The 26,232-nt window shown below is 44.4% G+C and overlaps 1 protein-coding gene across 3 annotated transcripts in view; it reads right to left on the bottom strand.

The window, feature by feature from the left end:
• KIF21B (kinesin family member 21B) overlaps positions 1 to 26,232 on the bottom strand; it is a 764,016-nt gene that overhangs the window by 401,036 nt on the left and 336,748 nt on the right. For all 3 annotated transcript variants that reach the window (XM_069756481.1, XM_069756482.1, XM_069756483.1), the window contains exon 17: positions 13,538 to 13,606. In XM_069756481.1, coding sequence (XP_069612582.1) covers positions 13,538 to 13,606 — 69 coding nt within the window. The remainder of the gene's footprint in view (positions 1 to 13,537; positions 13,607 to 26,232) is intronic.

Raw genomic sequence — 26,232 nt, 5'->3', positions numbered from 1 at the left:
CCTCTCCAAACAAACCTATTTCAACACCCTTATTACCTTACTATCCAAGAATCCTAAAAGTCTCTTTGACACTTTTCATTCCTTCCTCAATCCAAGAGTGCAGGTCATCATCAGTGATCTCAGTGCTGAAAATCTGGACAATTATTTCAAAGAAAAAATTGACCATATCTGACCGGATATTTCCTTCCAATTGCTTCATACCAAATACTGCCCTCCCTCCCCCCCACTACATCTAGCTCACTCTCTGTCATGGAAGAAGTGATCAAGCTCCTAGCATCTTGTCAATGTACTACTACTTGCACCAGTGACCCCATTCCCTCACATCTCCTCCAGTCCATTTCCCCAGCTTTCACCACTGACCTAACAAAAATATTCAACCTTTCTCTTCCGGTACCTTTCCCTCCTCATTTAAATACGGTAGCATACATCCATGACTTAAAAAACCATTCCTTGACCAAAACTGTGCTGCTAACTATAGACCTGTCTCTAATCTTCCCTCCATCTCTAAACTCCTGGAGCTCTTGGTCCACTTGTGTCTAGTCTGCTATCTCTCAGATAACTTTCTTCTTGACCCTCTACAATCCGGTTTCCGCTCTTTACACTCTACTCAAACTGCCCTCACTAAAGTCTCTAATGATCTATTAACAGCTAAATCTAATGGTAACCACTCCATGCTGATTCTCCTGGATCTCTCTGCAGCATTTGTCACTGTGGCTCCTCTTCATTATGCTACTCTCTATTGGCCTCAAGGACACTGTTCTTTCCTGATTTTACTCCTATCTCTCTGATCGCTCCTTCATTGTATCTTTTGCTGGCTTCTCTTTCTCAATTATACACCTCTACGCCTGACATCATGCCTGCATTATTACAAAACACCAGTGATTGTCTTATCATTGACTCTAACATCATGGCCTCCCTCTACCTGAAACGGAACCTTTCAAAAAGTGAACTCCTTGAGTTTCCTCCCTCCACTAACTTACCTATGCCCGATATTGTCATTTCCGTGTGTTGTTCTACCATTACTCCCCAGCAACATGCCCACTGACCTGGGGTCATACTTGATTCAGATTTTTCATTCACTCCCTACATCCGATTACTCACACGCTCATGTCATCTACACCTCAAAATCATTTCTAGAACTTGACATTTTCTTACTTTCGACTCTTACTGTTGCTCTTATTCATTCTCATCTGGACTATTGTAACTCTGTACTAATCGGTCTCCCTCTTACTAAACTCTCCACTCTCCAATCTGTCTTGAATGCAGCAGCCAGAATCATATTACTTACCAACCGTTACACCAATGCCTCTACCTTGTGCCCGTCATTGCACTGGTTACTCATCCATACATTGTTCAATATAAACTTATCACTGTCACCCACAAAGAACTCCATTCTTCAGCACCCCGCTACATCTCCTCATTTGTTTCAGTTTACCACTCTATCCATGCCCTTTGCTCTGATAATGACCTAAGATTAACATCCTAAATAATCCGAACCTCCCACTCCCATCTACAAGACTTCTCGGGTACTGTGCCAATTCTTTTGAACGCACTACCTCCATTATTCCCCAATACCCACAGTTTTAAGTGTGCCCTAAAACCTATTTCTTTAGACTGGCCTATCACCTCAGCATACTTATCTAACTATCCCTGTTTTGCTCATACAAAATGGGCACATAAATAAATTTGCAGAAATAAATAGACACATGTGGTTATAATAAATAATACCAACGAAGGGGAAAATAATTAGCTGAAAGGGGAGAGAGTACTTAGTTTCTCTTTGGCTTTATTTATTTTCCTAGTCTGTGTTTGGATATCTGGAATCATTTAGAGAGCATCATATATATGTATTTAGTTTTCATTTCACTTATCCTCAATGCTGCTACTTGCATGTTAGGATTTTTTGAGATTCTTTGGAAATGAATTATCCTTAGAACATTCAGTTCAATTTGATTGTATTGTCTGGATTTACATTTAGTTGTTGTACAATTCCTTTATTATAGGCTTATGTATTACAGTGGACCTATTATTGCTTATACAGTATGTATACAGTGGCATGTAAAAGTTTGGGCACCCCTGGTCAAAATTACTGTTATTGGGAACAGTTAAGCAAGTTGAAGAGGAAATTATCTCTAAAAGGCCTGAAGTTAAAGATTATACATTTCCTTAGTATTTTAGGCAAATTTAGGCTACTAGGTACTATCCTTGCCTGGTTAGTGCCTAATAGCACCCCCTTTTGAAAGTATCACAGCCTGTAAACTCTTTCTGTAGCTAGACCAGAGATTTTCAATTCTTGTTTGAGGGATATTCATCCATTCTTCCTTGGAAAATTCGTCCAGTTCTGTGAGATTTCTGGATCGTCTTGCATGCACTGCTATTTTGAAGTCTAGCCACAGATTTTCAATGACACTCAGGTCAAGGGACTGTAAGAGCCATTGTAAAACCTTCAGCTTGTGCCTTTTCTGTGTAGATTTTGATGTGTGTTTAGGATCATTTTCCATTTGTAGGATCCATCCTCTTTACAATTTCAGCCTTTTTACAGATGGTGTTATGTTTGCATTAAGAATTTGTTGAAATTTCATTGAATCCATTATTTCCTCTACCTGTGAAATGTTCCCCGTGCCATCGGCTACAACACAACTCCAAAGCATGAGTGATCCATCCCCATGCTTAACAATTGGTGAGATGTTCTTTTCCTAAAATTCTATGCCCTTTTTTCTCCACACATACCTTTGATCATTCTGGCCAAAGAGTTCTATTTTAACCTCATCAGTCCACTTGTTTCCAAAATGCATCAGACTTGCTTAGATGCTCTTTTGCATACTTCTGACACTGAATTTTATGGTGAGGACTCATGAGACTCTTCCATGAACGTCATATTTGTACAGATGTCTCTGTTCTGAACATTAGAACAATGTACTACAAGTCCAGTGTCTGCTAAATCTTTCTAAAGGTCTTTTGCAGTCAAGCAGGGATTTTGATTTGCCTCTCTAGAAAACCTACGAGCAGCTCTCCATTTTGATTGGTTTTCAAGACCTTATCTTGAATTTAATTGTTCCTCTTAACTGACATTTCTTTATTAAATTTCGAACTTTGTATTTTGTCTGATGAAGGAGCAGGTCCTGCTCCGCAATGCGTAGCAAAAAATGTAAAATATTTAAAAAATATATTTTTTGCCTCATAATTGGACACTGATGACTCTGGGCAGCACTATATGCAGCACATGAAAACCCATTTTTTCTGCCGAACTGAGGAAAGGGTAACATGAAAATGTTTTGCTATCTTCTTATAGCCTTCTCCTGCTTTGTTGGCTTCCACCATTTTCATTTTCAGAATGCTAGGCTGCTGCTTAGAAGAATCTCTCACTGCTGTTTTTGGCACAAGGGTAAAGGAGGCTGAGTTTTTATAAAACAACAGCCCATTTTCATTTCTCTAATTTTTAAAATGTAAAAGATGAAAACATATATATACTGTATATTGCCTAAAATACAAAGGAAATGTGTCATCTTTAACTTTAGGCTTTTAGAGATCATTTCATCTTCAACTTGTTTAACAGTTCACAATAACAGTAATTTTGACCAGGGGTGCCCAAACTTTTACTTGCCACTGTATATCCATTTATTTATGCTGATGGGGAGAGATTGTTTTTAAATTGTGTAGTTACACTGTTTATAATACAGTATAATTGAATTTGATATTTATAGATGTGCATCTATTTCTACATTCCTTTCTTATTCTTTTGCAGTGGTAGCCCCCTATTATTTATTTTGTCTATGCATCTAAATTGTTCTTTAGAGATTATTTTTCTGTATTGTTTCTTTATTGTTCAGGCTTTGCATATGTATGTTAAATATTCCTTGATTTGAAGACCTTGTCCAGTGACTTATATGTTGATTTGCCCTTAGCTATTCTCCTATTGACTTTCTGGTGATCATCGATCCAAGTAAGTTGAACTCCTTTACAACTTTTAGTTCAACGCCAACCATGCCAAATGTGTCCCGGTCATACCTGGCACCAAGTCAATACCTCTGTCTTCTTTGTGTTGAGTAGCAGTCCAAGGTTCGAGCTTTCGATCTTGATACCACGTGATAAGTCCTTCTTTCCATCTACGCTTGTAGCTTTCAGTGTTGTATTGTTTGCGTATTTAAGATTGTTGATGATTCGTCCAGAAATTTTGATTCCTTCTTCTTCTTTGGCAAATCCAGCTTTTCCTGAAAATAGCTTAGTGTAGCTCTATGTACTCTTCCCATCTTCCATTGATCGGTTCTGGCTCATTCAGTTTTGTTCCTATCTTACAACATGCCCACTCTTGGTTGAAACTTTCATTGTATCTCTTTGATCTTTAGATATGCCTTCCTGATCTTACCCTTTTAATGTTCAATTTTATCTCTGTACATATCTTTAATAAAGTTATTTATCTGCTCAAATGGCTCTCTTTACCCTTTTACTGATGTTGCCTGCTCTAACGTTTCAGGGGCAAGAACGAGAGTGGACCCTCTGGACCGTGGTAGACCTACCCCTGGGCGAGTAGACCAGATGTTAACCAACCCCTATACAGGGGCTGTCAGGAGCAGGCCCAGAGGTCTCCTATCCACGGTAGCAGATACCAAGAGGGGCGGCTCAGGAAAGGGAGAAAACAGAGGATGAAACAGAGGATGAGGCAAAAACAGAAAACCTGAACCGAGGACTACGGGACCGGAGACTGAGGACTCGGGAATGAAATAACAGGCTGGAGTAGTGGAAATCCGGAGACGGAGCTGTAGGGAGAGAGGAGAGATGATGAGTGAAAATAGGAACGATGAACTGGAACAGAAGGAGAGCAGAGACGGAGCTGAAGGGAAAGGGGGAGAACCAGCACGAGACACAGAGACACAGCAGCAACGTGACCGGAGGCAAAAGCTAAAGCTAAAGACACTCAGGCACCTCCTAGCAAAGGAGGCGGCCTGAAATAGTAGGCACTCTACCTGGATTGGCTGCAGCACACCGGAGAGACACATCCGGTATCAGGAAACCAGGAAGGAATGCCTAACGCAGGATCCTGCGCACCTGCGCAGGAGCAGTATGTCCAAGACGTGGAGGAGGGGCCCGCCGAGGACGAGCGTACCGCCCACCGGAAGCCGGGCTGCAGGAACGAGCAGCAATGGAGGAAGACGGACCAGCGCACCGGGACCTGGAGAACGAGCGGCCGAGAGGAGCAGCGGCGACAGCAGGAGGAGAAGCGGGACCAGCGCGCCGTGACCTAGAAGACGAGCGGCCGAGAGGAGCAGCGGCGACAGCAGGAGAAGAAGCGGGGACAGCGCGACGGGACCCAGACAAGGAGCGGTGAGTAGCGGTAGCGGCCGTAACACCTGCATCTTGTTTTTGCCATTCATTTTTCTTCGATGATCTTTAGGGTCTCTTATGTTAACCATGGCTGCGGGGTCTCTTCTGCGTCTTATTTACTGTCTTACTAGCTTCTTCAGTAATAATAGTCTTCATACTGTATGTGTCCATAATTCCTCAGGCTTTTTCATCTATGTTCAGTGATGCACATTGGTTGTGTAGATCTTTCCAAAAAACTTCAGGTATTTTGGTCAAATCGAAGTTGGAAATGGCCTGTTGGAAATGGCCCCAAATGTGCTACCCAATTTCTTCTAAATGCAGCAATACACCAAATGTGTCTGCACATTAATACGGCACAACTCAGAAAGGAAGGTGTGCATTTTGAGTTTTGGAGATCTATATATGATAAAAGAGCTTTATTCTTCAGTTCATTGGACTTTATTATTATTATTATTATTAGTTATTATTATAGCGCAATTTATTCCATGGCGCTTTACATGTGAGGAGGGTTATACATAATAAAAACAAGTACAATAATCTAATTGTGGGAAGAGGAGATAAGAGGGGAGTAGAGAAGGAGATCTTGTGAGGATCGGAGGTTGCGTGCAGGAAAGTACCGGGAGACGAGGTCACAGATGTATGGAGGAGACAGGTTGTGGATGGCTTTGTATGTCATGGTTAGGCTTTTGTACTGGAGTCTCTGGGTAATAGGGAGGAAGTGAAGGGATTGACAAAGGGAAGAGGCCGGGGAATAGTGGGGGGACAGGTAGATTAGTCGGGCAGCTGAGTTTAGAATAGATTGGAGGGGTGCGAGAGTGTTAGAGGAGAGGCCACAGAGCAGGAGGTTACAGTAGACGAGGCGGGAGATGATGAGGGCATGGACTAGGGTTTTTGCAGATTCTTGGTTGAGGAATGTACGGATCCATGAAATATTGAGTTGAAGGCGGCAGGAAGTGGAAAGGGCTTGGATAGGTGGTTTGAAGGAGAGATCAGTGTCAAGGATTACCCTGAGACAGCGAGCTTGTGGGACTGTGGAGAGTAAGCAGCCATTTACTGTAATGGATAGGTTCGTTGGGGGGGGTCGCGTGAGATGGGGAAAGTCGATGAATTCTGTTTTGTCCATGTTAAGTTTTAGACATCTAGCAGAGAAGAAAGATGAAATAGCGGATAGACATTGAAGGATTCTGGTTAGTAGGGTGGTGATATCTGGTCCAGAGATGTAGATCTGTGTGTCGTCAGCATAGAGATGATGCTGAAAACCGTGAGATTCTATGAACTGTCCCAGGCCAAAAGTGTAAATGAAGAAGAACAGTGGCCCTAGAACTGAACCTTGCGGGACTCTGACAGATAGGGGGCGAGGTGAGGCGGTGGTGTGTGATTGGGAGATGCTGAATGTCCAGTCAGGTATGACAAGATCCAGGATAGGGCCAAGTCTGTGAAGCCGAGGGATGAGAGGGTCCACAGCAACAGTGAATGGTCCACTGTGTCAAAGGCAGAGGACAGGTCTAGGAGGAGGAGGATAGAGTAGTGTCGCTTTCTCTTGGCGGTTAATAGGTCATTGGTGACCTTAGTTAAACTGGAAGCCTGATTGTAAGCATTGTAAGCGGTCAAAGAGGGAGCAGGAAGATAGATGGGAGGACAGTTCAAGATGGACGTGTTGTTCCAGTAGTTTTGAGGCATAGGGGATAAGTGATATAGAGCGATAGCTAGATACAGGGGATCGGTCAAGAGAGGGCTTTTTGAGGATATTTGTGATTGAGGCATGTTTAAAGCTTGAGGGGAAAACACCAGTTGTTAGTGATAGGTTGAAGAGATGGGTTAGGGTTGGGATGAAGACTGTGGCGAGGTTTGGGATGACGTGGGAAGGGATTGGGTCAAGTGCACAGGTGCGATCTTCAGAGTACAGTGGAGAGTCAATCTTCTGTAATGGTGGAGAAGTTGGTTTTGGAAGTGGAGGGCTGGGCAGTTGGGAGGAAGGGCTCTGGGGGTTGTCGACTAAAACTGTCTCTGATGTTCTCAATCTTCTGCTTGAAAAATGAGGCAAAGTCTTCAGCTGAGATGAGTACTCCCTCCCTCCCAGGAGGTGCTGGGGGAAGGAGGAGAAAATTGAAGGTGTTGAATAACTGTTTAGGGTTGAGAGACAGGGAGGATATGAGAGATGAGAAGTAGGTTTGTTTTGCTGTGGCGAGTGTGGTCTTGAAAGTAGTGAGGGACTGTTTGAATGCGATGAAGTGCTCGTTGAAGTGGGATCTTTTCCATCTCCGTTCAACAGCCCTGGAAGCTCGCCTCATTTCTTTGGTCAGGCTGGTGTGCCAGGGATGTTGATTTTGCAAGCTTTGGTATGTGTGAGAGGGGCAAGAGATTCCAAAGCTACAGCTATTGTGGTGTTATATAGAGCGGCAGCGTCATCCGCATTGTGTAGGGAACTTAAGTCTGTGAGAGGGAGGAGGGATTCAGAGAGTGAGTGTAGATCAAGGTGTTTAAGATTTCTGGGAGGGTGTGCAAGTTTGTGGGGTGGGGATTGTAGACAAGGAGTGGAGAGTGAAGAGAATGTGAGTAGATTGTGGTCAGAAAGAGGAAGAGGTGAGTTAGAGAGGTTAGATAACGAACAGAGGCGGGTGAAGATGAGGTCCAGTGTGTGACCATCTTTGTGAGTGGCTGCAGAAGACCATTGAGTGAGGCCAAAGGAGGAAGTTAGAGATAGAAGTTTAGTGGCAGCTGAGAGGGAAGTGTCAATGGGTATGTAAAAGTCACCCATGATGATAGTGGGGATGTCCGCAGAGAGGAAATGAAGTAGCCAGGTGGTGAAGTGGTCAAAGAAGGTGGTGGCTGGCCCTGGGGGGTGGCACCTGAAAGGAAGGGAGGGTAACAGAGGGTGGTAGTGGGATTGGGGTGAAGGAGCAGTTATCTGACAGGAGAAAACCAAATCCTCCACCATGCTTGCTGATGGGGCAGGGTGTGTGAGAAAGGTGGAAGCCGCCATGTGAAAGTGCAGCAGGAGAGGCTGTGTCAGAGGGGGTGAACCAGGTTTCGGTGATGGCGAGGAAGGAAAGTTTGTTAGTAATAAAAAGATCATGGATGTAGGAAAGCTTGTTGCAGACAGAGCGAGCGTTCCCTAGAGCTCCTGTTAGTGGGACTGGGGAAGTGGGGGCTGGGCAAATGGGTATAAGGTTATAGAGGTTACGGAAATTTGTGATAGAGCATGGATGGGAGGTAGAACTAACTGTGGGGATGTGGTGAGGAGGACCAGGATTTGGAGAGATATCACCAGCAGTGAGAAGGAGCAGAGAAAGTGTTAGCAGGTGGGAGCAGGAGAGGGCATGAGGTGGCTGTCTGTGTTTGGAGACAGAGGATTGTATGTTGAGGAACAGTTCTGAGGAGGAGGTGAGATGGATGGGGAGGATTGAAGAAGAGATGAACAGTTCTTTACTAGGAGTAGGGATTAGGGGAGTTAGCAGAAAGTGAAGGATTATAGGGGTGAAAGTGAAAATAAACTGAAACATTGTTTACAGCGATTTTGTCTAGTTACCTTCAGTTCCCTTCTGGTTCAATTCTGGACTTACAGCAATATAACATTTAGATATGGTATTTATGTTTTGCTCCTTTTGGATGCAAATGATTGGTACTCAGACTTTTTTCCAGTTTTTATGACAACAGATTAATTTTTTTCTATATGAATGCAAAATCTTATCTTTTCTTAAGTTATGCCTTATATCATGTTTTTATTTATAGATATGTTTTACATCTATATCAGTATGATTTAATGTCTTATTCTTAAAACTGTGCCAAATAAAGTCATAGCCGAAAGTGTTGGCACCCTTGAAATTGTTCCAGAAAATTAACAGGTTGATTGACAGGTCCCTTCCATGTATAAACATAAGGAGATATATGTTAATCAAATAGAGTGGTGTGGGGAGAAGTCCGCTTGGAATATCATCAGACTAGTCAGGTCTCTCTTTGTAGTACCTGGCCAGCTCTTCAAACTATACTTGATCTGAATCTCAGAACAAAATATACCTAATTGTGCAGCCAGGTTCTGATCTTTCCTACCCTTTTTTGGGGGCAACATTAATCTAGTGACAGGTCTCCTTTAATCCCTTTAGGACCTATGATGTACCTATATGTCATAGGTCGCCTCTCCCTCGTTGATACAGGCTCCAGCACTGAGCCCACATGTTTTCAGGCACATGACAGCTGATAAAATCAGCTGACATGTGCCTCTGACAGCCTCGGGTGGAATCGCGATCTACCGGTAGCTGTTTAACATGTCTGACAGCGGCATGTAACATGTACACGCCAAAAGCGAGTCACTAACCCCTTCCATCAGTGCCCCTATCACATGAGTTGGCATCACAACAAGGGGCCTCCTGCAGACATGTCATTGCCAATCTGCTATAAGCACCAGTACGTGGCCGGCATTCATAGCAGATGATCATTTCTGCTACACATAGCACTGCTATGTGTATCACAAGTGATCAGAAGATCGCAGCTTCAAGTCTCCTAAGGAGACTAAGTGCAAAAAAATTTATTTTTAAATATGAAACAAATATAAAAGTTAAAATCACCCTCCTTTTGTCCATTTCAAAATAAAACAGTAAAAAAATACACATATTTGGAATTGCTGAGTTCAGAAACTCCTGACGAGAAAATAAATCTAAACACCAAAATTAAGTTTTCTTGGTCGCCGCCACATTGCAATAAAATGCAATACCAGGCTATCAAAAAAATGTATCTACCCCAAAATGGTATTGATAAAAGCATCATCTCATATCGCAAAACATAAGCCCCCATCCAACCCAAGATCCCGAAAAATGGAGACGCTATGAATCTTGGAAAATAGTTCCATTTCTTTTTTTCTTTTTTTTTTTTTTACAAACTTTGGATTATTTTTTCACTACTTAAACAAAAAATAATCTATACATGTTTGTTATCTACAAACTCGTAATGACATGGAAAATCATAATGCATTTTGCGAACATAGTAAAAAATCCCCCAATAAGCAATTGTGGAATTGCACTGTTTTTTGCAATTTCACCATACTTGGATTTCTTTTCCTGCTTTCCAGTGCACTATATGGTAAAACTAATGGTGTCAAAAGTAGAACTTGTCACACAAAAACCAAGCCCTTATACGGACATATTAACAGAAATATAAAAAAGTTATGGCTCTGGGAATAAGGACAGCAAAAAATGGAAATGCAAAATCAGAAAATCCTAATGTGGTGAAGATGTTAAATTGCTTTTATCTCACCGAAAAGGTCTTTAACACTGTAAATTGTGTGCAGTGCACCTTTCTGAGGCTTTCACGTCAAGAATCATTCCCTGGAAACATGTTGTCCCCTAATGCAGTGTTTCTCAACTCCAGTCCTCAAGACTCACCAACAGGTCAAGTTTTCAGGATTTCTTAGTATTGCATAGTTGATGGAATTAATGCTTGAGCAGGTGATGAAATTATTACCTGTGCAATACCAAGGAAATCCTGAAAACTTGACCTGTTGGTGGCTCTTGAGGACTGGAATTGAGAAACACTGCACTAATGCCTTCTTAGTATGACTGTAAACCAGTAAAGCTGTACTAAAATACTTATCGATCTCTGTCTCCCCCCGGTTTCCACCATCACTTCAGTCGTCTTCTGTCCTCTTCTGGATCGTCATCTTTGCTGGTTTACATAGGGACTGTTATGTTGGCCGGTGATACATCCACCAGTGTAAATCTAAGGAGCCTCAGAACAAAGCATCATAATATAAACCCTTGTGTGCACCACCTAGTCTGAGTTGAGTCCAGATATAAATCACTGCACTCGTACTATGGAAAATGCTTGTTGCAGGTGAAAAAGTTTATTGAAACCAGTGTTGCAGTACAATACAGAGGTGAAGCGATAGGCATAAGACGTTTCGGCCAACTCGTGGCCTTGATCACAGTATCGCCTAGTGGGAAGTTCCTAGTTTACTGCTGCACTACAGTGTTGCTGAGGATATCAGCCAGAAATAAATGTCTTGCCAACCTATGTTTTTACTGTTAATCATAAGAGTATAGGGAACCAATTGTCGCCGTGTCGTGGAGCATACATATAGGTGTGGCAGTTTAGTATTTCCGTTGTACAAAGTGTGCCAGGCCCGTCGGCGTAGTATGGAGCGCACATATAAGACTAGCAATTTGAATGTAGTACCAATCAAGCAAAAATACACCAAATGTCCCCAGAATGTGGATGGTGCACATGGATATAACTGCCAGTGTGTAGATACAGTCCCAATATAGCTATACAGGTCCAGTATTCCAGATGTAATGAGGGCAGTGGTGTACCAAGGTTTAAGTGGTTGGGGGGCCGGCGTTGGTGGCCAAGTGGTAGAAGCAGACACACACCGTGTCTTTGCTAAAGGAGCGCTCCTTTAGCAAAGACACGGTGTGTGTCTGCTTCTACCACTTGGCCACCAACGCCGGCCCCCCAACCACTTAAACCTTGGTACACCACTGCCCTCATTACATCTGGAATACTGGACCTGTATAGCTATATTGGGACTGTATCTACACACTGGCAGTTATATCCATGTGCACCATCCACATTCTGGGGACATTTGGTGTATTTTTGCTTGATTGGTACTACATTCAAATCGCTAGTCTTATATGTGCGCTCCATACTACGCCGACGGGCCTGGCACACTTTGTACAACGGAAATACTAAACTGCCACACCTATATGTATGCTCCACGACACGGCGACAATTGGTTCCCTATACTCTTATGATTAACAGTAAAAACATAGGTTGGCAAGACATTTATTTCTGGCTGATATCCTCAGCAACACTGTAGTGCAGCAGTAAACTAGGAACTTCCCACTAGGCGATACTGTGATCAAGGCCACGAGTTGGCCGAAACGTCTTATGCCTATCGCTTCACCTCTGTATTGTACTGCAACACTGGTTTCAATAAACTTTTTCACCTGCAACAAGCATTTTCCATAGTACGAGTGCAGTGATTTATATCTGGATATTGCATGGGACTATTGGTTCCGTTCACTTGCACCGTCATACCCACGAATAATCGAGTGCTAGCCTTCGTATTCTCTACATAGTCTGAGTTGAGGTCACATGATCCAGAAGAGGACCGGAGCAACGCTGGAAACCAGGGAAGATGGCAAATATTACAGGTTGTCCAAGATACAATTAACTACTTATGTGTCTTTTATTCACTATTTATCAAGTTCCTAATGCTTAAAATACAAGGAAGAGATATACCTGAGAGTGAATGTACTGTAGCTAATAAACAGTATAAAATACATAAAGATGTTGTCTGTGACATTGATATAATTTGTCACACAGTCTGCAATCCTAACCCTCTGTAATGTGCACACTGTTAGGAATCCACTGTGTTTACAATTCTGGGGCTTGGGAAGCAAGTGACTGCTCATATGTGATATCACATGCCAGCTGATTTCTCTTCCACATCTCTCAATGATCTGAATTGAGAGAAAAGGAAGAGTTGTCCGTACAGGATTGCAAGTATGCAAATCATATATGAGCAGTCATCTGATAAGCGCTGGGAGTGTGAAAACTGCAGAATCTGAACAGTGAGCACATTACAAATTATTAGGATTCTGCATTTTAAATTCCTATACCAATTACATCCCCCAAAAAACTCTAATTTTTAAATACAGATCAGAATCTTGAATCTACACACAAAAGTTCAGATCCTAAGAGTTTTTTAACTGTTTTTTTTTAAGCATTGGAGGTGTGCTTACATTTAATCATCTGAGATTTAGTGCTGTTTGGGTATGTGCCCACGATTTGGAGTTGGTGTGGGTTTGACCCTGCGTATTTATGCAGCATCAAACCTGCAGCATCCAGATGTTACAGCATACTGAATGGCATTTCAAGAAATCCCATGTTCACTATGCGTCTACAGACACCCGCAGATATGCGGCACATCTCTCCTGACCGTAGCATGCCAATTTCTCTTGTGGAGATACGCACCGCCGCAAGAGAAATGTCACCAATAGAACATATTGGACGCAGTGAATTTGCCCAGCTCAGTGAACACATGCGGATTTACCTGCGTTCAATAGACGGCTGCGCTTTGGACGCAGCAAAAATGCACTGCAACCAAAGTGTGGCTACTTCTGGACCATGGGCACCCGGCCTTATGCAAAAAAATATGAACAGTTGAAAGTCGGTGAATTATTTAGGCATATTAACTATACAAATAAGGGTTATTACTGACCTCCTGTGTCTTTCGCCTTAGCACCATTTCTTGTTGTCGTTTCTGCGATTCTAGAGCTCTAATCTGGAGCTGTAAATTTAAACAAAAATATTCAGATTTTCTTCTTTGCTTCAATAATGTATAAGCTAGGCATGCCATTTGTCAGAATAACATTTTTCCTCTATATTCATAAGTGCAAAAAAAGTTTTCAACATATCGTATATACTCGAGTATAAGTCGACCCGAGTATAATCCGAGGCACCGAATTTGCCACAAAAAACTGGACAAACTTATTGACTCTAGTAAAAGCCTGGTATGCATTGTCCCCTCATCCCTATCCTGGTATGCATGGCTCACCCGTCCCTGCCTTGTATGCATGGCTCCTTATCCCCTATCCTTGTATGCATGGTTCCTATTAAAAAAAAAAACATCCTAATGCCGAGCGATCATGTGGCCCCACTCATTAAGGTAGTGAATATTCACTCCACACCTATGGGAGTGGAGAGGCGTGCATATTCATTACCTTAATGAGCGGGGCCACGTGATCGCTCGGCCGGAAATGCTGCTGGCGCCGAAACTAATGAGATGCAGCAAGAGCGCACAGGGAAGGTAAGTAGGATGTGTGCTGGAAGCCGGCATCTCAGATGTAGCTGGTGAATAAAACAGGCTCTGTGCCAATTCCTGTAAAATACTCGGCTAGAAGAGTTTTACAATGAATCACCGCGCAGTGCTGAGAAAGAAAGAAAATAAGTGACTGAATACTCACTCAGTGTTAGATGTGGGGCGTGTTCAGGGAATTAGTGTGGATTTCGTCTGGTAGTAGATGATACTGATGAAATAGTAAAGATCCAAATTATGTGAATGATAATGCAGAAATGTGTTTGTATAATACCAATGTACAAACTATGAAATTAAAGTACTTACTGGTTAGTTTGATCCGTTGGAACTCCCCTATCAGGAATGAGGGATGCGGATAATGCCAGAGGGGCAGGGATCAGAGTGCTTACGGTGATGATGGTCCAATTGATAGAAACACCGGCGTTGAACACTAAATAGATGAAAGCGGTGATTGAAATATATTTCTCTTGTAGCTGGATAATGCGTATCATGCACTTACTTGTGCAGCCGGGTGCTTAAATGGGCGAGCTGGAAACTGAGCGGTGGTGACGCTGGCAAACAGTCAGCGTGTGGAGAACGCCGACACCTCGCGCGCTCCGTCTGGAAGCGGCGCTGAGGGTTGTGGCATGGGGCGGAGCTTCTGTGACGTCATTAGAAAGCGAGAACGGGTGCACAAAGAGGCACAAATCCTCCGCGTTTCAAGGGGTATATTTTATATCTTCACACATAGGCAAACATATGTCTATTTAATTAAATCAATTAAGCTCAAGAACAGTCCTTCACACCCCCCTTCTTTGACTCTGGGCATGAGCGGCATCCCAATAACTAATAATAGAGTATATTATAAAGGATTAAGTAACTGTGGCCCCGAATATTTACTCCACAAACTAATTTGGGTAAATTGATGGCTAATTTGATCCATGTTCCAATTAAGGCCTGATCAATTACTTTCAATGAAAGACACTGGTATCAATGAGGACGGAGTGATCAGCACTCAGTACATCCCTGAGGAAGAGGGGAGATACCCCTTGAAACGCGTCGGATTTGTGCCCCGTTGCGCACCCTTCCTCGCTTTCTAGTGATGTGACAGAAGCTCTGCCCCACACCACAACCCTCAGCATCGCTTCCGGCCGGAGCGCGCGAGGTGCCAGCGTTCTCCACACGCTGACTGTTTGCCAGCGTCTCCACCGCTCAGTTTCCAGCTCGCCCATTCAAGCACCCGGCTGCACAAGTAAGTGCATGATACGCATTATCCAGCTACAACAGGAATATATTTCAATCACCGCTTTCATCTATTTAGTGTTCAACATCAATTGGACCATCATCACACAAAACTTATACACGCTGTTTCTGCCCACACCGCAGTAAGTGTATGCCATCTATGGTCCAGCACATTCACTCAATATCAAGTTTTACACTCATTAATCGTTCTGTTATACCTCAAACATAACCTTGCTCTGATCCCTGCCTCTCTGGCATTATCCGCATCCCTCATTCCTGATAGGGGAGTTCCAATGGATCAAACTAACCAGTAAGTACTTTGATTTCATAGTTTGTACATTGGTATTATACAAACACATTTCTGCATTATCATTCACATAATTTGGATCTTTACTATTTCATCAGTATCATCTACTACCAGGTGAAATCCACACTTATTCCCTGAACACGCCCCACATCTACCACTGAGTAAGTATTCAGTCACTTATTTTCTTTCTATCTCAGCATTGCGCGGTGATTCATTGTAAAACTCTTCTAGCCGAGTATATATGGTATATACCAAACTTTTAAATAAAACATAACCTGATGTATACCAACAAAGTATATGTGTGTTTATAGAACTTTTCTTTTCTTATTGCATGCAATAATGCTGTAGATAGATTGCAATCTTGCGAGCAGGGCCCACACTCCTCCTGTAACTGTTGAAATGTGTTTCATTGTATTCTTTCTATTGTCTGTACATGTCCCCGCTTAATTGTAAAGTGATGCGGAATGTGTTAGTGCTATATAAGTATTATTATTATCTATGATATTCAATACAAACGCATCGCAAAAATTGTTTGCTGCATGATTTATGATTCTGTATAATGGGTGACTATGAATAACATACAGATATAGCAAAGGATACCATATCTCACAATGCAGCATCTTGATAACTCGTCACAGAAAGTTATCTCACTTTAGATAAAACAGTGCACAAGCCACTTACCAATGGTTTGGTGTCAAATTACCCTTTTGTGTGCCATGATATCCTAGTGCTGTGTAATCTGAGTCAAGATAACCTTTGCTAAATTTGTATGCCTAGGATTTGGCAGATATTAAAAAAAAAACAAAAAAACATTCCATTTGCTTTTGATTAAAGCCTTCCAAAACATGTTACACTCAGATGAACAATTAGAACATCATCTATGTTTTTGGAAATGTAGAACCATTGTAATTGTCTCGCACACGGGTGGTGCATGTGGTTTGTGGATCTAATGTGCCATGGTTGCCTAGGAGGGGCATAGCTAAGTGGCTACCTGGTGTTCACTGGAGCTCCTGAGGGTGGAGTCAAACATGATCTGCAGGTAGCCGCCAGGTACCACTCCTAGGCAGCCACCGGTACTGTCACGAACGCAGACACGGACTATTGGATTCAGGGACTGGTTGAGGTACCACCGGATTCAGGCACTGGCCACACAAGGACCATGGGTTCAGGTACTAACTTCATGATCCTAGGGCATGGCAACATATAGCTGCAGACACTACCAACTACTGGGTAAATATAAGGGTTGCTCAGGCAGCTCCCCTTGGTGCCTTTTACACACAAATGCCTCCCAGCTATTGGCTGTGGGTATTTTATCATGTATATATGGTGCCCCTTTAAGAGCAGGGTAGCACGCCTGCACTAGGCACACCGCCAGGGGAACCATTAGCATTACAGTAATTAAACATAAGGAAAAAAGTGGTTTGGTACCGTGTTGGCCAGTTGAAAAAATAATGCTCTCAGTGTGAAAAACAAGATAATCTTGTAGTTATAATACCTTTTAATCGCTAACAAAAATAAAATAAATGATGTTACAAAGCAAGCTTTCGGGACTCCTTAGGTCCCTTCCTCAGGCATGGTATAACAAAGTTTTTGAAGAAATAAAAATATATGCACAAACAGCAAAAAGAAAAAAAGAGGGGCATGGTATAATAAATTAACCTTTGAATAAGCAAACAAACTGAGCTCAGAGACTGAATATTTAATTGGATTAGATTAGTGGTGTAAAAGTTTTATAGTCCCAATATCCAAGTAAGGCTGATTTCACACTAGCGTTTACCTGATCTGTGGCGGGCTGCGGACTTCCTCTGTGAAGCCCCGCCCTCAGCCGCACCTCCACCGCTAGCTCCGCCTACTTCTGCATGCTGCCTGCATGCGGCCTGCGTACCTATCTTTAACATTAGGTACGCAGGTCGTGCCGCTATATGCGGATGCTTCCGCATGCGCCGTTTTGACGATGCGGCGACCAGCGTAGGACGCAGCCTGTAGCAATTTTTTTTTCTCCGCATCGTCAAAACGACCCATGTGGAAGCATCCACATACAGCCGCACGACCTGCGTACCTAATGTTAAAGATAGGTACACAGGCCGCATGCAGGCCGCATGCAGAAGTAGGCGGAGCTAGCGGCGGAGGTGCGGACGAGGGTGGGGCTTCACGGAGGAAGTCTGCAGTCCACTGCAGATCAGGTAAACGCTAGTGTGAAACTAGCCTAAGATCAGAGGCCTGCTGCCCCCAATGTCTCTAGATTCCTCAGATTCTGTAGTAAGTCATAAATCCTTCTGACAGATTTAGTCCTGTGTGGATTGAATCAAAGACTTTAATAAGTTTGTATTCCCAAACCTTGAGATGTTTTTGTGATTTAAAATTTTCATATTGTTTATGTTGAATCCCAGACTACAGAAATGTTTGGCCACTGGTAAATGTTTTTTTTTTATTTGCAACTGTGTGGTCATGAGACCTCGTCCTTGCTCTCAATTTTTGTCCTGTTTCTCCCACATAGAGCCCCCAATAAGACATATAGTGCACAGAATTAAGTACACCACATTGGAAGAAGAACATGTGAATGTCCCGGGAATCTGATAGTCCTGCTGTGTGTTGGCAATCGGTATCCTGTCTTTGGTCTCTACATAAGTGCAGGTTTTGCAGCTCTTCACATTGCATGGATAAGTTCCTCTCGGTGTATCTGAGGGCATTGAACTTCGGATCATGAGGTTTCTTAAATTTGGAGGTTGCCTGTAGCACAGCAAGGGATGATCTTTGAATATTGTGTTTAGCTGGTCATCCTTGTGTAAGATGTGGTGAAGTTTTTTAGCAGTTTTTCTGAGTACCTTAAGCTGTGGGTTTTAGGTCACCTCCAGATGTACATGATTATTTTCCTCTTTTTCTCCTTATTGAAATAATTGACTTGAAGGGATCCTTGTGGCTCTAATGATCTGATCTACAATGGAGGCGGGGTGGTAGCCTTGATTTAAAAATATCTTTTTAAGATGTGTTAAGTGTTCATCCCGATCCGTTGGGCTGGAACAGATATGATTATATAGATAATATTTCAGGAGACTGAGACTTAAGGAGATAAGTTAGGAGTTAAGGAGATCTTTGAAGTTAAAGAAGACTTGATGTTTCCAAGCAGCCAAACACAAGTCACACTAAAGGACAAGAAAAAATCAGAAAAATCAGACTGGACAACTCCTCCTGGCCGAAACACCATTTTGGACCAATATATTGATTCATTTAGACATTCGGTGCAGTCCATGATATTGGACAAAGAAAGAAATGAAACACCTAACATCAGTGTGCAGGAGAGAAGGGCAATTGACAGCCTGAAAAACAACAAGGAGATCACTATTAGGCCTGCAGATAAAGGTGGTGCTATAGTCCTTCTGAATCCAACTAACTACATTAAAGAAGCACAAAGACAGCTGATAGACATACAGTACTACACCAAACTGGATGACGACCCAATCCAAAATATATAAGGGAGTTGAAAAGAGTCATCAGAGGTCTGTCTACACATTCCACATACCTTTTGGACTTTATCGCTGAGAATTCCAAGATAGGAATTTTCTACATGCTTCCCAAGATTCATAAGCCAGGTAACCCAAGGAGGTCAATCATCTCAGAGGTGGAAGCAGTCACTGAAAAAAATCTTAGGCTGGGTAGAAAATGTCCTTAAACCGCTGGTAAGGAAGACCACCAGCTATTTACAGGACACCACGGACCTTTTTAAAAAGCTATCTACAATAGGTCATCTTAGATGCAATGGATGTGGAATCTCTATATTCAAACATCCCACATGAAGATGGACTATCCGCCTGCCAAATGTTTCTTGAAGCTAATAGGATCCCTTCTGAGTCTGTATTAAGACTCACCAGATTTATCCTCACACACAATTTTTTTCTTTCTCAGAGAATATCTACTGCTATGGGCAGCAAAATGGCACCCCAGTATGCCCATCAAACCCTTGGCTTATTTCTGTTATATCAAAGATATCTTAACAATCTGGACTAAGTCTGGAAAAGAACTTCTAAAATTCCATGATAAATTCAATGCACTTCACCCCACAATAAACCTGACATTGGACCACTCAAAAACAGAAATCAACTTTCTGGATACCACCATAAAAATTCAAAATGGTTCAATCCAGATATCAGTGTATTGGAAACCAACTGACCGTCCCACATACAGTACAGACCAAAAGTTTGGGCACACCTTCTCATTTAAAGATTTTTCTGTATTTTCATGACTATGAAAATTGTACATTCACACTGAAGGCATCAAAACTATGAATTAACACATGTGGAATTATATACTTAACAAAAAAGTGTGAAACAACTGAAATTATGTCTTATATTCTAGGTTCTTCAAAGTAGCCACCTTTGGCTTTGATGACTGCTTTGCACACTGCTTTGCACACTCTTGGCATTCTCTTGATGAGCTTCAAGAGGTAGTCACCGGGAATGGTTTCAATTCACAGGTGTGCCCTGTCAGGTTTAGTAAGTGGGATTTCGTGCCATATAAATGTGGTTGGGACCATCAGTTGTGTTGTACAGAAGTCTGGTGGATAAACAGCTGATAGTCCTACTGAATAGACTGTTAGAATCTGTATTTTGGCAAGAAAAAAGCAGCTAAGAAAAGTGAGAGGCCATCATTACTTTAAGAAATGAAGGTCAGTCAGTCCGAAAAATTGGGAAAACTTTGAAAGTGTCCCCAAATGCAGTGGCAAAAACCATCAAGCACAACAAAGAAACTGGCTCACATGAGGACCGTCCCAGGAAAGGAAGACCAAGAGTCACCTCTGCTTCTGAGGATTAGCTCAGAAATCGCAGGTTCACAGCTGCTCAGATTAGAGACCAGGTCAATGCCAGAGTTCTAGCAGCAGACACATCTCTACAACAACTGTTAAGAGGAGACTTTGTGCAGCAGGCCTTCATGGTAAAATAGCTGCAAGGAAACCACTGCTAAGGAGAGGCAACAAGCAGAATAGACTTGTTTGGGCTAAAGAACACAAGGAATGGACATTAGACCAGTGGAAATCTGTGTTTTGGTCTGATGAGTCCAAATGTGAGAACTTCGGTTCCAACCACCATGTCTTTGTGCGATGCAGAAAAGGTGAACGGATGGACTCTACATGCCTGGTTCCCACCGTGAAGCATGGAGGAGGAGGTGTGATGGTGTAGGGATGCTTTGCTGGTGACACTGTTGGGGATTTATTCAAAATTGAAGGCATACCGAACCAACATGGCTACTACAGCATCCTTTCAACAGGACAATGACCCCAAACACACCTCCAGGTTGTGTAAGGGCTATTTGACCAAGAAAGAGAGTGATGGGGTGCTACGCCAGATGACCTTGCCTCCACAGTCATCAGACCTGAACCCAATCGAGATGGTTTGGGGTGAATTGGACCACAGAGTGAAGGCAAAAGGGCCAACAAGGTGTTAGGGCTAGCGGAACGCACCAAATAATAGGACAGATAGAGTATGGTGCGTTCGCAGCCCGGGGTCCACCGTGCAGAGATGGAACCTGCTGCCAAGTAATGACGGACTATATGGCGGTACTCATAAGTATACACACGTGGGTTAAACTTCACCCAGCGTGAAGGAAGCAATCCTGTTGCATCACAGGATCGCGGTACCGCACATAGAGCGCGAGCAAGTAGTCAGCGAACTCAACCCCAACTAGGATTGAAGTCCGATTAGACCCTTGCTGGCACAACACCGCAACTGGGTGTGTAAGGAAGCTAAATATTAGGGCACAAGAGTGCATGCGGTGCCGCACTGACGAACGCCACAAACCACCCAGGCTTGGGTAAGGAAAGCACAGAGGAAGTGCACGGCGCCGTACTGGCGGTCACAGCAACTGGATGCTGTACTGTGTGATTCGTGCTGTAGGATAAGTCGGGATAGCAACCATACACCTTCCGTGAACAGACATTCAATAGGGAAGGGGTATCCAAGGACGACTTGCACTCACAACAAACACACGTAAGCAAATGTACACTAGCGCATGGCCATGCGGTCATGCGCAGTTTATATAGTTGCAGCACAGGAAGTGGCCACAGAAACTTTGCCCTTCCAAGACCTGCCAAGAGGACCAATGGAATGTGCTGCAGGGCCTGAGCACATGACCCTCGATCTCCAACGGGAGATCTTGCCCTGGGCATGCTCAGTGTGTGCAGACAAGGACTTAGTCCCAGAGAAGTCCGCTCGCTGCTGACCAGCACTGGCTTTAATGGCAGAAGCTGAAGAAGCAGCAGTAACTCTCTGTACAGAGTGAGACTGAGCAAGACGCTGGGACCGACGTCCCTGCTGAGCAGACTCCACTGCAGCTGGATAAGAATGGGAGACCGCAGCGGAGATGGCTCGAGATTCCCCCTGTGCAGAAGCGGGAACTCGAGACCTAACATGGCCCCCCCTCCTTGGGCCTCGCTACGCTCGAAGGCAGCAATGAGCTGTGGGGCCCGAATGTTTTCAGTAGGCTCCCATGACCTGTCCTCTGGGCCATAACCCTTCCAATCCAGCAGATAGAACTTTTTGCCGCGTACCACCTTGCACCCCAAAATAGCGTTCACCTCGTAATCGTCCGTAGACGAACCTGATGTCCTGGCAGATGACTCGGAAAACCGGGACATGTATACGGGTTTCAAGAGGGACACATGAAAGGTGTCGGTGATATCCAAGCGTGGAGGAAGAGCCAAACGGTAGACCACAGGATTAACCTGTTCGAGAACCTTGAAGGGACCCAAGTAGCGAGGAGCAAACTTAGTGGACTCAACTCGCAGCCTGATGTTACGGGCGGAGAGCCACACCAAGTCGCCAGGAGCAAAGGTCGGAGCGGGGCGCCGATGAACATCGGCGGAGGACCTCATTCTCTCCTTGGAGGCCCGAATGGCATCCTGCGTGCGGTCCCAAATGTCCCGTGCCTCCACAGCCCAGTCTGCCACCCTGGAGTCAGCAGAAGACACAGGCATGGGCACAGGAACACGCGGATGCTGGCCGTAATTTAGGAGGAATGGAGTCTGACCCGTGGAGTCGGCTACGGCATTGTTAAGTGCAAACTCTGCCCACGGTAGCAAGGATGCCCAGTCATCCTGCCTGGCAGAAACAAAATGTCGTAAATATGTGACCAAGGTCTGGTTGGCCCTCTCTACCAACCCATTCGTCTCGGGATGATATGCTGAAGAGAGATTCAACCCAATACTGAGTAGACGACAAAGCTCTCTCCAGAATCGAGACGCAAACTGGGGACCCCGGTCACTAACAATTTTGTCTGGCATACCGTGTAGGCGAAAGATATGCTTGACGAACAAGACAGCCAATGCCCGTGCAGAAGGTAGCCGTGGAAGAGGCACCAAGTGCAACATTTTGGAAAAATGGTCGGTGATCACCCAGATAATGGTGCAGTTACGAGACTTGGGTAAGCCCACCACAAAGTCCATCTTGACCATCTCCCAGGGCCTGTCCGCCACCGGCAGAGGATAAAGCAAACCAGCTGGCCGTTGTCGAGGAGTCTTGTTCTTGGCGCAAGAGACACACGCCCGAACATACTCTGCGACATCACGAGCCATATGCGGCCACCAGTATGTCCTCGCCAGTAACTCAGATGTCCTTTTGGTACCAAAATGTCCACCCACCCTGGACGAGTGTGCCCAAGAGAGAACCTCCGGTCGCAAACTGGATGGTACAAAAGTCTTGCCCGGAGGCACAGACTCTAGCGAAACCGGGGCCACAGTTCTCGGTGGGGACAATAAGCCGAGGCTCCTCCTCCTCCTCCACAGATGACACAACGGAGCGAGAGAGAGCGTCGGCCCGAATGTTCTTCTCCCCAGAAAGAAAATGGAGGGTGAAATGAAACCGGGAGAAGAATAAGGACCATCTGGCCTGGCGAGAATTCAACCGCTGGGCTGTCTGCAGGTACACCAAATTTTTATGGTCTGTGAAGACTTGGAAGGGAAAACGTGCTCCCTCCAAGAGATGTCTCCACTCCGAGAAAGCCAACTTCATGGCTAGTAACTCCCTGTCCCCGATGGAATAATTCCTCTCTGCTGGTGAGAAGGTCTTGGAGAAAAAGAAGCAAGGATGCTTCCGACCTTGAGCATCCTTTTGGAAGAGGACTGCTCCAGCACCAACAGAAGAGGCATCCACCTCCATGATAAATGGCTTATCAACATCGGGGCGATGTAGGATGGGAGCGCTAGCGAAGTGTGACTTTATAGAGTTAAAGGCCTTGGAGACCTCCTCAGACCACAATTTGGGATTCGCCCCCTTCTTGGTGAGAGCAACCAAGGGAGCTACCAAAGTTGAGAAGTGCTGAATGAACTGGCGATAATAATTAATGAACCCCATAAAGCGCTGCACCGCTTTAAGAGAATGAGGTTCCTGCCAGTCCATCACAGCCTGTAGTTTGGCAGGATCCATAGCCAATCCCTGGGCAGAGATGATGTAGCCTAGGAAAGGTAAGGACTCCTGCTCAAACATACACTTCTCCAACTTGGCATAGAGGGAGTTTGCCCGTAGGAGGTCGAAGACTTTGCAAACATCTCTCCGGTGGGAGTCAATATCTGGAGAGTAGATGAGAATATCATCCAGATAGACTACGACCGAGGTGGAAAGCATATCCCGGAAGATATCGCTCACAAAGTCTTGGAAAACGGCTGGGGCATTACAGAGCCCAAAGGGCATCACCAGATATTCATAGTGCCCATCCCTGGTGTTAAAAGCCGTCTTCCATTCGTCCCCCTCACGGATGCGAATCAGGTTGTAAGCACCCCGCAGATCTAGTTTAGTAAATACCCTTGCTCCCCGAAGCCTATCGAAGAGCTCAGATATCAAGGGCAAAGGATACTTATTTTTAACGGTGATGGCGTTAAGACCCCTGTAGTCTATGCATGGACGTAGTTCCCCATTCTTCTTCTGCACGAAGAAGAACCCTGCCCCAGCAGGTGACACTAACTTCCTAATGAATCCTCTTGCCAGATTTTCCTGGATGTACTGTGACATGGCCTCCATCTCCGGGAGAGATAGCGGATAGACTCGACCCCGGGGAGGCTCAGCACCAGGCAAGAGATCAATAGGACAGTCATAGGGGCGATGGGGCGGAAGGGTCCCCGCCGCCTTTTTGGAGAACACGTCTGCATAAGACCAATACTGCTTGGGGAGAGAGGAAAGATCTGCGGGTACCTCTGTAGTAGCAACCTGAACGCACTCCCTCTGACACCTACCCCCACAAGATTCACCCCATCCCAGGATTCTGCCAGAGGACAACTCGATATGAGGAGAGTGGTACCGTAGCCAAGGTATTCCCAACAGGACCTCATCAATTCCCTCAGGAATGACGAGCAGAGATATAATCTCCTGATGAGATGGCATAATGGACAGAGTAAAAGGGATGGTCTGGTGTGTTATCTGTGAGGGCAGTGTCGACCCATTCACCACTCGTACCGTTACTGGTTGAGCTAGCATAACCAGGGGTATTGCGTGACGTTGGGCGAAGGCAGAAGACATAAAATTGCCCTCCGTCCCAGAATCCACGCAGAGCTCTACCGAGTGGGAGAATGAGCCTATAGTAATTGTCCCCTTAAAGGACAATTTAGAGGCAAACGTCGCCGTGTCTAGTGTACCTCCACCTACTACCACTAGACGCTGACATTTCCTCGACCGCTGAGAACATCTGGTGGCTAGATGTCCTGACTGCTGGCAAACATGACAGACCTTGAGTGCACAAGCGGTCCGGGACTTAGATCCCGCTTGTGACACTTCCCTGGCCTCATGTGACTCAGGAACCAGGACCGGAGATTCCAGAGGTTTGGCGAAAGTAGGAGCCAGCCGAAACCTCTGCCTACACTGGGCTCGCTCTAACCTCCGCTCGTTAAAACGGAGGTCAATTCGAGTGGAGACAGTTATTAACTCCTCCAGTGTGGCAGGAATCTCCCTAGTGGCCAGAGCGTCCTTAACGTGGTCAGCCAGGCCCCTCCAAAATATGGGGATAAGAGCTTTTTCCGACCAATCCAGCTCAGAAGCTAAAGTGTGGAATTGGACGGCATAATGACTGACCAAGGACTCACCTTGAGTAAATGCCAGCAGTTGGAGCGCAGTATCATGGGTGACTTGAGGTCCTAAAAAGACCTGTTTCAGAGTAACATAGTAACATAGTAACATAGTTAGTAAGGCCGAAAAAAGACATTTGTCCATCCAGTTCAGCCTATATTCCATCATAATAAATCCCCAGATCTACGTCCTTCTACAGAACCTAATAATTGTATGATACAATATTGTTCTGCTCCAGGAAGACATCCAGGCCTCTCTTGAACCCCTCGACTGAGTTCGCCATCACCACCTCCTCAGGCAAGCAATTCCAGATTCTCACTGCCCTAACAGTAAAGAATCCTCTTCTATGTTGGTGGAAAAACCTTCTCTCCTCCAGACGCAAAGAATGCCCCCTTGTGCCCGTCACCTTCCTTGGTATAAACAGATCCTCAGCGAGATATTTGTATTGTCCCCTTATATACTTATACATGGTTATTAGATCGCCCCTCAGTCGTCTTTTTTCTAGACTAAATAATCCTAATTTCGCT

This window comes from Ranitomeya imitator, chromosome 3 (assembly GCF_032444005.1).
Source record: "Ranitomeya imitator isolate aRanImi1 chromosome 3, aRanImi1.pri, whole genome shotgun sequence".
In the NCBI taxonomy this organism is placed as follows: Eukaryota; Metazoa; Chordata; class Amphibia; order Anura; family Dendrobatidae; genus Ranitomeya; species Ranitomeya imitator.
Note: the sequence above shows the minus strand (reverse complement) of the source record. Positions and strands in the feature narration are given on the sequence as shown.